A 12,917-nucleotide genomic window follows, 5' to 3' on the forward strand; every position below is an offset into this window, starting at 1 on the left:
TATTATATGTAAAATAATTGTTACCAGCTTTTTTTTTTATTACCTGTGGTCTCTCTGTTTGATTTAGTTCCTCTTTAGTTCCCCCCAAACGTGGGGTTACACGTCTGCACAACTGGGCAGTTTTTGTAAAGGGGCAGTCACGTCACAAATGCCCCACCATCACAGACTTTCACAAATCGGTCATCTACCTTTTTTGACTGTCACCTTTTTTATCATTGCAATTCTTTTCAGAGCATACTTTGCTTTTCTAAAATACTCTCAAGTTTGAATTCACCATATTGTATTAACCCATGAAAACTCCTGTTGTTCATGAATCATTTGAATATGTCATGAGTCAGTGTGGACCTCAGTAGCCAGACAGAGCGGACTTACATGTGCCAATCCCTCCAGTTCAGGAGTGTAATGTTACTAGAAGTCTCATTTTCTTAGTATTCATTTCTTGTTTGTTTAGTTTTATGGTTTTAAATTGCCTGGATTTTTAAAAAATCTTATTAATAACCAGATGTTACAGTTGCACTTTCTTACCGGTTCATGCTTTGTTTGTGGCAGAAGGTAGCAGTAGCGTTAGAAGGAACACCCATGTCTAGCAAATCAGAAGCTAGGTGTGTGAAAATGGAAGTGCAGGATGAGCCAGTGGTTAGCTTCAGCAGTGTGACCATTAGCTCATAGCTCATTAGCTCCATCGGGGCAGCCACAGCAGGAGCTAGGAGCTCTGGGGTCTGGTAGAGTGCCCATGTTCTGTCCGCCAGAACTCTCCCCTAGCAGGGACTGCCAGGCTTTCGGGGAGCTTTTTGGGTCCGTTTCCAGGCTCTTGGTGTGGTGTCCAGGCAGTATAAGGCAACCTGGTAGAATGAGGGTTAGCAAACTATGTGTAATTGGTCTGACTGCAGCTGTTCTAGGGTGTATGTTCTTTGTTGCATTGTCTTGATTCTACAGACAGTGCAGCTGGGAGCAGGGTGGCTGTGCTGCAGTAAAACCACGGAAACCGACCGTGGGCTGTGGTGGGCCTGCAGGCTTACAGTTTACCAATACCCAACATAGCAGAGTGACATGAAGCACCCGGAATGTGTCTGTATTTATTAAAGACTATCTCTTTATGTTCCACCAGTACTGTGAGAGTATAAGTCTGGGCACCCTTAGTAGCATTGAATATTATTAGAATGGGGAGAAAACCCTTTGTCAGTGACTTTGTTGGCAAAATGCTCTTTTGTTCTAATTGAGTATTTTTTGATTACTAGTGAGTTTAAAAAATATTTTATGAGTTTTAGCACTATTTCCTTACCTCTATTAGCTCTTTATGTAGATGATATTAACTCTATATAAAAATTCCATATAATCGGAGCAAACATTTTTCCCAGACTACTTTTTGATTTCTAACTTTGTATGTGGTACCCTTCATATACTCTAACCTGAGTTGCAGTGATAAGCTTTTTGAAGTTGAAAAGCATTTTTGCCCTAGTTATAATGTCAGCATCATTCCATTAAATATAATCTTGGTTAAACTGATAAAGTTCTTTTGTTCATCTTCCTTCCTGTGAAGATAGGGTAGAGCATGGTTTCAGCTTGTCCAAAGTGAAAGGAGGTACAGCTCTCGTGGCCTCATTGCCCAGCGCATAACCTGTGGCGTGCATCAGGTCAGCCCTGGGTAGTGTGGGCGGCTGGCCATCTGCACTGGAGACATTTATGGATTGCCTCGTATGCTGGCAGTGGGACACAAGGAAGATTCTTTTGTTAAAAGAAGGGGTGCTGTTTAATCAGTGGAAATAAGTTCATATTAAATACCACCAAAAAAATGACCAATGTGGCCTGTTCCACAGGCCCCCGGAAGAGATCGGTAGATAGACTCCAGATCCCATGGGGCCTCCAGGAGAGGTGGTAAGCATGTTAACAAGGTGGGAGATGGGTGACCGGGGCGTGTAGCACAAGCAGTTGTCCAGGGTGGAAGCTCTTGGTGGTGTGCCACGGAAGACCAGCAGTCTACCAGGGCATCTGCCTGTCTGCCTGGCACCTGTCCCCCACTCGACCCTCCTGCCCTGGGCGCTGGGGCATGAGAAAATCCTGAGTAGCCCAGGAATGGCTCCTGGAAGGTAGTGCTCCCGGGAGGGTTGCTCAAGGCAGAGTGTTACTTTTTCTAGATGCCTGACAGGAATGTGGAGAGGAGAGGAGAGGAGAGGAGAGAAGAGGAGGGACGTGGCTACTGTTCAGTGCAGGACTATGTGCCCAGCATTTTCTGTGGCTTCTGATTGTCTTCACCTGTGAGGCACACATGATTACTTCCATTTACAGATGATGAAACTGCGTTTCAGGATGACATGGTTTCAGGGAGTATTAGAATTGAGCCCAGATCTGCCTGTCCTCAAAGCCAGCCTCTTTCTAATGACCCCTCTGCCTTGATCTGCCTTTATTTCAGGATCTGTGCTGTCGGGCCATCTGGGTTTGATTTTTCTTTTTCTTTTTGAGTACTATCATTGTTGGATAAATTGTCATGTAACATAGAAGTAAGGCTGTGCTGATACTTTGAAACAGATTTTGAAAATGTATAGCTTAATAAATGTGGATAAGATAGCACAGGGCGAGAAGGGGTGGTCTAATGACTTCCTAAAAGAGAAAGTGCAATGAAAATTCACTTGTCTTTTACTTTTTTCTCCTAAAACAGGACACTCCTGGGTTTATTGTGAATCGTCTTCTGGTGCCATACCTCATGGAAGCAATCAGGCTATTTGAACGAGGTAGCTGTCCTGACCCAGGCCGGAAGCAGGTTCTGTGGGAGGGGCCAGGCCATGCAGAGAGTCCAGAAGGAACTTCTGTTTGCTAGCTGTGTGGATCGGCCTCGCCCACCCTGGGCCCTGTGCCTTTGTCACTGCGTACCCAGATCCCCCTAGATTCTCTGTGAGGCCTCTGAGATGTGGCTTTGGGATCCCCCACTGCAGTCCCAGCCAAAGCCATTACGTGGCCAACCATATTTACATCTGGATCTTGCTTTTGGTTAAAAGGTTTACTGCTTAAAATAATGATAGTAATGTAAAACCTAGTGGTGTACGAGACCTTTAAAGTTCCTTAAGGCTCTAAAATTTGTGACAGTATGACAGATGATAGGAAGTAAGCAACAAGACGATCTCTAACAGCCCTTCCTATCCTTTCTAAATAATGCCATGATGCTTTTCTATTGTTTTAACCTTCAGAATGGTCTAAAATGCTTTTCTTAATATTTATTGATTGACAAAGAATTAATTCCCCTGTTGTAGAAAATATAACACCTGGAACATGGTCCAGGATTATAAAGTGACATGCAGCCTCCTGCTTACCTTCCCTACCACATTTCTGGAAATGTAACTATCATGTCTGCTTCAGAGTCAAACAGGCCTTAATAGGACTTGATAAAAAGCAAGTATAATTGTTTTCAATTACTTCATTCAGAAATGCTCGCTCCTGAGAATGTCATCTTTTAAACAAACATTTATACCAGCTCTTCTGGAGAGATGAAAGAACATTTGCTTCCTTAAAATCTGCTTTAAATATTAAAACTCTTCTCTCTGTTTTATGGACGCATTTGCCTCACTTTTGCTCCAAGATCAAACCAACATTTCTGTGTTTATCAACAAATATATCTAATGACACCTCAAAGAAAGTGTGAAGCATTTTGCCTTACCTTGAAAGGCAGGTTTTGGGGTATTTTTTAAGCAATGTTTTAGAATGTAGCATGCAGGTGATCCACCTCTGAATGTTTTTTTTTTCTCACTGAAACATACTGTCACTTTGATATATTTCAAATGTACCATGCATCTGATGGTCAATTGAAAGCCATTTTCTTGTCTTCTGCTCCCCTCCCCTCCGCAGTGGTCCTTTCTAAACAGGTTCCTTTTGTCACCAGCCAGATGTGAGGTACAGCTGAAAAGAGGTCTCTGAAGCACTCCAAGACGGCCCTTGGCACTGCCTCCGCAGGCAGCAGGAGAGCCCCTTTGCCTCTTCCCACAGCCTTCTGGGCCTGGGAGCCAGAGCATCTGCCTCTTGAGTTGCTGGGTGTCAGGCCTGGGGTAGGTGCTGTTTTCCAGCAAGCCACACTGTGTTATGGACTCTCCGTCACCCCTCAGGCTTCTTACTGTGTTGCTTCTACCCCCTTGCTGCTCACCTCCTCAGCCAGCGCAGAGGGGCACGTGGATGCACACCTGCCACCGTCTTCATTTGCCTGCTCTGAGCAGCTGGCTGAACTGCATCTGTTCTACACTGAAACCTGAAGCTGTCTGGCTGCTTCCTCTCTTGCCTGCTGGGTCTGTTCATTTGTCACTTGTGGTGCTTCCTGTTATCCCGGCTCTCCCTGTGCCGGGCATCCCGCCTCAGTGAGGCTCCTTCAGGCAGCATCAGCATTCACGGTACCTCACGTCTTTCATTAGCCAGCCTTCTCCACATGCTTACTGAAAAGTAGCATGTTGTTCAGGAGGGTGAAGAGACACTGTATACTCTCTCTGTCCCTGCAGCTGGGGAGTCTCTGCGTCCAGCAACGGCGTCATGCAGGGAAGACACCCTGTGACTTTGTTTAGCACAGCCTTCCCCAAACTTATTCGGGGAGAACTTCTCTGTAAACATGGTCTTGGTCAGCTCAGGCTGCTGAAACAAAAATAGCATAGATGGGTGGCGTATAAATGATGGGTATTTATCTCTCACAGTTCTGGAGGCTGAAAGCACATGGTCAGGCCAGCATGGTCATGTTCTGGTGGCAGGTCTTCTGCCTCTGGTTGTGTCCTCACGTGGTGGAGGGCAGAGCACAAGCTCTCTGGTGAGTCTGAGAAGGTCTCTAATCCCCAGGGGGCTCCAGCCTCATGACCTCATCTAATCCTGATCACCTCCCGAAGGCCCATCTCCTGATACCATCACATCCGAGGGCAGGACTTCAACATAGGGGTTTGGGGAAATGCAGACATCCAGTCCATAAGAGATGTACAGACACAGCTGGGGTGTGAGTGCGCCATGCGCATGGCTTGCCAAAATGATCCGTTGGAGGCTGTGTTGTGTTGGAGGCTCTTAGAAGATTATATGGGGCCTTAGAGCAGAGAATCGTCTCAGTCGCTATTCACTTGGGCCTCATGGGCAACTGAGCAGCTGTCAGAATGCCTTTGGCCCCCAACCTGTGCTCCTGGCCAAAGCGCTGTGGTGTCTAGTAGCCCCTCACCACTGCTGTCTGATGTGCTGAGCTGTGTGGCTCCTGTGCTGGGCCTTCTTTACCAGCGCCCTTTAGCTTCTCACCCTTTCTGTGGCCCCATTCACACTGTAACTGAGGCCTGCCTGGTGCCATCAGTCACCTTCATCCCTATGGGCCAGAGCTTGCTTTCTAGACCATTGATCAGGTTGGTGCCCAGTGGCCAGCAGCTGCACACGCAGACGCCCACCCTGAGAGGTCACCATCAGCTCTGGTGGGGTGGTTGGGGCCACATGGCTGCTCCGTGCGGGGGGCTGTGCCTGGGCAGACCCTTGGGGTGTCAAGAGCTGTCCCCTTGGTCACTGTATGACATCCTGCTCACACTGCTGTTCCCTGAGAATGCATTTTTTTTATGCCTTGCTGGAGAACCTCTCCAAACAGCCTGCCCCTGCTGTCAGCGCCACATGCCTTACTCCCACCTTTCTCACAGGGCCCTGCCTGAGTGTCCTCAGTGCTCCAGTGGGACGGAATCCATCGTGACTGCCCATGCCGGCTCTCCCTTGGGGTGTTGCCACCCCCTCCCCTGTGGCCTGTTTCTCCTCTCCCACTATGCTTGTTTTCTGTTGCAAGGCCTGGGTCCTCATCCCCCTACAGTGCCTGTGTAGGGCAGGCATTCCGTGGCTGTTGATGAGTGGACAGTGGCAGTGCCATCGCTGACCTTGGTGCTGGCACCCTTGTTGGCTTTGATGCCAAGCATGGTTGGTAGGTGGTGCCAGTGAGCCAGCAGAAGAAATGTCTCTGGGCAGGTCCTGGCCCCTGCCATGCAGGAGGTCCCAGAGGCCACTAAGGAAGCTTTCCTTTGCTGCTAGGGAGGGGCTCTTGCCTGAGAGGAGAGGGCATCCCATGAAGCTCTGAAGGCTGATGCAGAGTTTTGTGTGCACATGTGTTCCCTCTGTCAGATTCTCAGTGAAGTGCTTGACCCTAAAGAAGTTTAAGAATTATTAGTCTAAAACATGATAGCATATTTAACTCCCGCTTGGCATACCAGTCTTTGTATGTGTATTTTATTTCTCTACTTTCAGCCTCTTTTTCTCGGTATTACTCAGAAAATAATTTTTAGAGCTGCTGACTGTAAAACTTTAGTTTTTTTCCTTAGACATGCTGTATTTTCATATTACTTTTTAATGTAGTCCTCAAGTGAGTCTCTAAATCTGAATCACAGAATTGCCTCTAAGGGTCATTATCTGTCCTTGAATATAGATTTGATTAAATGGTTTTAGGTAAGTTGGAACTATTACGCCAAGAGATTTCTGTCCCCAGGAGCCTATATTCTAGTGAGGGCAGACACCTGTAGTAAATGAACCAATGGATAACAAGTTAGGTTGTGATGACTAGTAATGGAGAAAGATAAAGTGTAGGGAATGGCAAGAACCCTAGCCTGGAGTTCTGAGAGTTGCTGGTTTGAGTGCAGGAAGGAAGGGGAGGCACTCTGAAGAGGTGACACCGGAGCAGAGAGGCCTGCAGGGAGGAAGGGGTTGAGCCGCACAGACGTTTGTGAATAGAAGGCGCCAAGCACTGGGGGCAGCATCAGGTGCTGAGCCATGAGAGAGGCGTGTGCTGGGCTGTCATTCCAGCATTCCAGCTCTAACACAATAGAAGCTCTGAGGTCTGATGTCCTCTGAGTAGAAGCCACTTAGCTGCCATGTTCCTGCTCATTCTTCCCTTTGCACATGCTGTTCCCTCTACCTGGATTGCCTTTCCCCTCCCATTTTTCCCGTATGATTCTCTTCATCCTTCAGGACCCAGGCCTCAGTGGTTATGATGAAATCAGGCAGTGTGAGTGAATTTCTCCATCTTTGCCCACACACAGCTCTGTGAATCTACATGAATCCTCAGCACTTGTTATGATGATATATTTCATTTACATTTCTGAGTCCTCCCATTATAGCGTGAGTACTGGAGTGCTTTCCTGTTTTTCTTTGATCATTCCAAGTCTCTGGTGCTTGATGTGTAACAGATATACAGGCATCCTTTTATGGTACTTCATTTTAATGCACTTTATAGATACTGCGTTTCTTACAAATTGAAGGTTTGTGGCAATACTGCATCGAATAAGTCTGTTGGCACCACTTTTCCAACAGCAGTTGCTCACTTCACGTCTCTGTGTCACATTTTGGTAATTCTTGCAATTTCAAACTTTTTCATTGTATTTGTTATGTCTCTGATCAGTGATCTTTCATTTTACTATTGTAATTGCTTTGGGACACTGTGAACTGTGCCCAGATAAGGTGGTGAACTAAACTGATCAATGTCATGTTTATTCTGACTGTTTCACTGACCAGCCAGTCTCTGTCTTTCTCCCTCTCCTTGGATCTCCCTGTTCCCTGAGATATAACAAAAGTGAAATTAGGCCAGTTAATAACCCTACAATGACCTCTAAGTGTTTAAGTGAAAGGAAGCAGCTTATGTCTCTCACTTTAAATCGAAAGCTAAAAATGGTTAAGTGTAGGGAGAAAAGCATGTCAAAAGCTGAGATAGGCTGGAAGCCGGGCCTCTTAAGCCAAACAGCCAAGTTGGGAATGCAAAGGAAACGTTAAAGGAAATGAAAAGTGCTGCTCTGGTGGACACTTGAATTCACAAGAAGTGAAACAGCTGTCTTGCTGAGATGGAGAAAGTTTGAGTTGTTTGAATAGAAGATCAAACCAGCCACAGCATCCCTTAAACCAAAGCCTAATCTGGAGCAAGGCCCTAACTCTCTTCAATTCTGTGAAGGCTGAGGAGCGAGGAAACGCAGTAGAAGAGTGTGTAGCTAGCAGAGGTTGGCTCACGAGGTTTAAGGGAAGAAGCCATGTTAGTAACAAAAGTGCAAGAGAAGGCAGCGGTTGCTGCTGGAGAAGCCGCAGCAGGTCATCCAGAAGGTCTAGCTCAGATCATTAACAAAGGTGGCTACAGTCAACAACAGATGTTCAGTGTAGACAAAACAGCCTTCTATTGGAAGGAAAGGACATCCAGGACTTTCATAGCTAGAGAGGAGGAGTCAATGCCTGGTTTCAAAGCTTCAGAGAAGTTGATTCTCTTACTAGGGCTAATGCAGCTGGTGACTTTAAGTTGAAGCCAATGCACATTAACCATTCTGAAAATCATAGAGCCCTTAAGAATTATGCTGAATCTATTTTGCCTGTGCTATATCAGTGGAACAACAAAGTCTGGATGAAAGCACATCTATTTACAAAATGGTTTACTAAATATTTTAAGCACACTGTTGAGACCTACTGCATAGAAAAAGGATTCCTTTCAAAATATGACTTCTCATTGACAGTACACCTGATCACCCAAGAGCTCTGATGGAGGTGGACAAGATGAGTGTTCTCATATCTGCTAACACAACATCCATTCTGCAGCCCATGTATCAAGGAGGCATTTTGACTTTCAAGTCTTATTTGAGAAACATTTGTAAGGCTATAGCTGCCATAGATAGTGATTTCTCTGATGGATCTGGGCAGAGTCAATTGAAATCCTATGGAAAGGATTTGCCATTCTAGACGCTAATAAGAACACTTGTGATTCATGGGAAGAGGTCAAACTTCACAAGAAGTTTGTTAATTGCAACCCTTGTGGCTGACTTTGAGGGGTTCAAGACTTCAGTGGAAGAAGTAATTTGGTGAAATAGCGAGAGAACTAGAATGAGAAGTGGAGCCTGAAGATGACTGAATTGCTGCAATCTCAGGATAAAACTTGAATGGATGAGGGGTTGCTTCTATGGATGAGCAAAGAAAGTGGTTACTTGAGGTAGAATCCACTCCTGGGAAGATGCTGTGAAGATTGTTGAAATGACAACAAAGGATTTAGAATATGACATAAACTTAGTTGATAAAGCAGAGGCAGGGTTTGAGAGGACTGACTTCAGTTTTGAAAGAATTTCTACTCTGGTGGAATGTTTTCACACAGAATCTGTATGCCACAGATAAATCGTTCATGAAGAGAAGAGTCCATCGATGCAAAAAACTTCATTGTCTTAGTTCAAGGAATTGCTACAACCACCACCCTCATCAGTCAGCAGCCACCAACATGGAAGCAGGACCCTTCCTAGCAAAAAAATAATCCTCTAAAGCTCAGATGATGGTTAGCATAACTTAGCAATAAAATATTAGGTATGTACATTGTTTTTTTAGATATACCACTATTGCATTCTTAACAGACTACAGCGCAAACATAACTTTTATATGCACTGGGAGACCAGAAAGTCCAGCTGACTCCTCTCCTGTGGTCCTGCTTGATTCTGGTCGTCTGGAGCCATAGTGGCAGCACACGCCTGCAGCTGAGTGGGTGGAGGAGGCCACCTGATAAAGCTAAGGCCTATAATCATTTTTGCTCTCTTTGCTTTCTTATGGCTTGAGACTCAAAACATAATTCTTTAGTAGCTTCTGGTTGACTAATTACTAATGATTCACCCATACAAAACAATAGGTTGGCATTTTATTCACCTTGAACTGTCTGGAAATACTTCAGCATTTAGCACCTCATATAGTTTTAAAAAATATAGTGCCTATAGATGTTAAAGTAATTCCTGTTCCTCATGCCTAAAAATCTGAAATATTTAGGTATGAAGTCCTTCCTGAGTATTTTAACATTTTTTTCCCTTTTTACTTGGTTTTTGTATAATTAGCCATTTCTTTATGCTTTGAAACAAAATTTTATATAGCCGTTAGTTACAAACTATTCCCATTCCTGATTTTGGAGAAAGGAGACAGGTTCTCTGTAAATGCCTCTTGTGGCTCAAGGGCAATGGGCACAGGTAAAGTTTCAGGGAGAATGCACACTGGCTTTTGTCTACTTAAGGCACGTTCATAACTGCCTGGTGATCCTAAGTCAGGTTTGGACTTTTCTTTAAACATCTGGACTAAAGTGTTGATGTGTGTGATTTCAAAGGAATACTCATTACTTGTAAAACCAAGAAACAGAAGAAAAATACACACTAAAATTAGAAACATAAAGCTTAATTCTTTTTATAAAAAAATACATTTATCCATAAAATATATGATCTAGCTTTAAGTAATATTTTAGTAAATTATTCCAGAGTTGGAAAATCCCAACCCATTACAAAGTAACTAATGTGTCCAGGCCACTGGGGCCACACCTCCATAAACAAGCAGTGGTGCCCTAGAATTCATCTCAGAATAGCTTGGTGGAATAGCTTTGAAATCTTGCAACCCATTTGGTATATTTCTCTGGGATGAAATCTTACCCATGCGAGAAATCCTGACTCCAGATGTTTTTTGAATGTGTGAATAGGCAGAACTCTAGATTCTGCGACTAACCACATGACAAGGACGACTGTGGGAGAGATGGTGGTGACTCAGTGTCGCCCTCCTCTCCTCAGGTGACGCCTCCAAGGAGGACATCGACACCGCCATGAAGCTGGGAGCCGGCTACCCTATGGGCCCGTTTGAGCTGCTTGATTACGTTGGGCTGGATACCACGAAGTTCATCATAGACGGTAAGGATGGACTTCTCTGTTGGCTTCTTTTCCTTGAGTTGAGGTAGTCTCTCTCACCTATGGTTACAATGCGTACTGAAGATGATTGATTATAAGGGGCCTTAGTAGACCTTCCAAAGTCCCGCTCCACCTGCTTAAAGATTCCATTTAATAGGTGGCAGGAGAAGGAAAATGTGACTGCCTAGCGTCTCCTCACAAGGCAACTTTTTTTTTTGAACCTCATTTTGAAATAACTATGGATTCACAGTTGGTATGGAATATAGCACAGATAGGTCCTGTATGCCCCTGTGGTAGTTTCCCCAGTGGTTCCATCTTTCACAAGCACAGTACAATAGCAAAACCAGGAAGTTGTCATTGGGACAGTTGTCATTCTGTCACACATGCTAATGAGTGACCTCCACTGCAGTCAGGATACACAGCCCTTCAAAAAAACTGCCTGTTTTACTGTGGTGGGAACAGAAGACACGGTAACAATAATTACTAAAGATGGACTACTGAACTTGAATGTAGCTCACGCTACCAGGTTTCAGAAAGAACACGTATTGGGAAGGAGCGAGGAGGTGTCTACTTGAAGCACGAGCTTTTGAATTTTATGAGTATGCAAAATACCAGTGGCATCAACTTCAGATTTTTAATATGTTCTGAAAGTTGTTTCTCTGTGCCACTGAGGGGGTCCCACCAGTGGGTGAATGGTTCTGTTTGTTCTTGGACCTGCAGCATCCGTGGTTTCCAGGAACGGATTGGATCAACAAGAGGCCCTGGTAGGGCCGGGCTTCAAGCTGTGCAGTGGGTAGTGGACACCTGTCCAGGACTGCGGCTGAGTCAGCCCAGTCCGCCTTCTGTCCCTGCTGTGTGGCCTGAGTGGCACTGTGTCCAAGGGGGCTCTCCCACATCACAGTGAGGACCCTTCTCCCTAAGCTCTACCTCTAAATTTGCCCTGGGAATGCTGAGGTGTAAAAGTAAATCCAGCACTTCATCCAAGCTTTTCCCTTCTCTCTGTAGGGTGGCATGAAATGGATGTGAAGAACCCCTTGTTTCACCCCAGCCCATCCTTGAATAAGCTGGTAACAGAGAATAAGCTTGGCAAGAAGACTGGAGAAGGATATTACAAACACAAATGACACACAGCTTCCCTGGCCCTGCGCAGAGCCCGTAAGCAGACACCAGCAGCCCCCAAGTGCCCGAGGGAAGGCTCTTTGGTCAGACCTCCTCTCACACAGCACAGTCTGTTGGATGTGCATTTTGATTATAATGTACCTAAAGTAATTACACCACTATTATTACAATAATAGCAGATTCCTCCACTGAGAACTAATTCCCTTAAGGTCTGCTCATTTCTGTGTATTTTCTGAAAAGCTTTATATCCTGGGTGCCTTGATGCATACATTTGTTTTGGACATTGTAGCCTGAATTCATTCTCTTGTAAAGGGGAAAGTGCTGTGTTCATCACTGCCACCTGGGCGACTCGCGAGCCATTGACACTCTGTGGCGAGTGTGACGTGCTGCGGCCCTTCTGAGACCATTGGCTGCCTGCAGCTTCAAGCCTCACCCTGCGTTACGGGCTCGCCTTACAGTGTTGTATCTATCCAGCCCAGGCTGCTGGATTGGTGGGAATATCTCTGTGCTCGCTTTGCAGGAAGAGGTTTCATTCACATCCAAAATCTGAATGAGTTCAGCTGTCTTCTTTTTTTGTGAGAAATCATTGCTGCAAACTGCTGAAAACTGACTCTAATAAAAATGCAATCTTTTAATCTGAAAATTTGAATTACAATAAACACATATAATTTAAAATCGAATAGGCTGAAATGGTCATAAAAGTAATGGTTGCTAATTCAAGCACAAACTATGCCCCATCTCCTTTGGCCTGTTGTTATTTTTTAAAGTGGCAGCGGTGGGGAAGGGAGGCAGGAGAAGCGTTTGTGTGTAACCCGCCTGCAGCTGTCACTCCAGATTTCTTACCAGTAAAGGAAAAAGGCACAGAAAACAATTTTTAAGGAACATCTGTTTCTTCTTTGCCAACAAAGAGAAACAGCATAACATAAGCTTCTTTTAATCATTGGCTTGGGAAAGTGTCTCCCAAGGTAGAATTTTGAAGTTGGAAAGACATCAGAAACTCTGTGGCCCAGTGGCCTCATTAAGAGAGCACTTAAGTGATGTGCCCAAGGTCACCAGAAATTTTGTAGCAGAGCCAGGACTAGAAGTAGGTTTGATGATAAAATTAAATACATAATAGCAAATCTGAACATCTCAAATCCAAACTTTCAAACAGGACTGTCCCCAAAATAG

The 12,917-nt window shown here is 44.9% G+C and overlaps 1 protein-coding gene across 2 annotated transcripts in view; it reads left to right on the forward strand.

Annotated features, from left to right (window-relative positions):
* HADH (hydroxyacyl-CoA dehydrogenase) overlaps positions 1 to 12,427 on the forward strand; it is a 48,904-nt gene extending 36,477 nt beyond the window's left edge. The window contains exons 6-9 of one of the 2 annotated variants that reach the window (XM_057502516.1): positions 2,657 to 2,729; positions 10,515 to 10,631; positions 11,634 to 11,783; positions 12,060 to 12,427. In XM_057502516.1, the coding sequence (XP_057358499.1) occupies positions 2,657 to 2,729; positions 10,515 to 10,631; positions 11,634 to 11,752 (309 nt within the window). In that variant the 3' untranslated portion in view covers positions 11,753 to 11,783; positions 12,060 to 12,427. Of the gene's footprint in view, positions 1 to 2,656; positions 2,730 to 10,514; positions 10,632 to 11,633 lie in introns of both variants that reach the window. The other variant, XM_036920937.2, reaches the window with a different exon arrangement.
* The last annotated feature ends 490 nt before the right edge of the window (positions 12,428 to 12,917 follow it).

This window comes from Manis pentadactyla, chromosome 5 (genome assembly GCF_030020395.1).
Source record: "Manis pentadactyla isolate mManPen7 chromosome 5, mManPen7.hap1, whole genome shotgun sequence".
Lineage (NCBI taxonomy): Eukaryota > Metazoa > Chordata > Mammalia > Pholidota > Manidae > Manis > Manis pentadactyla.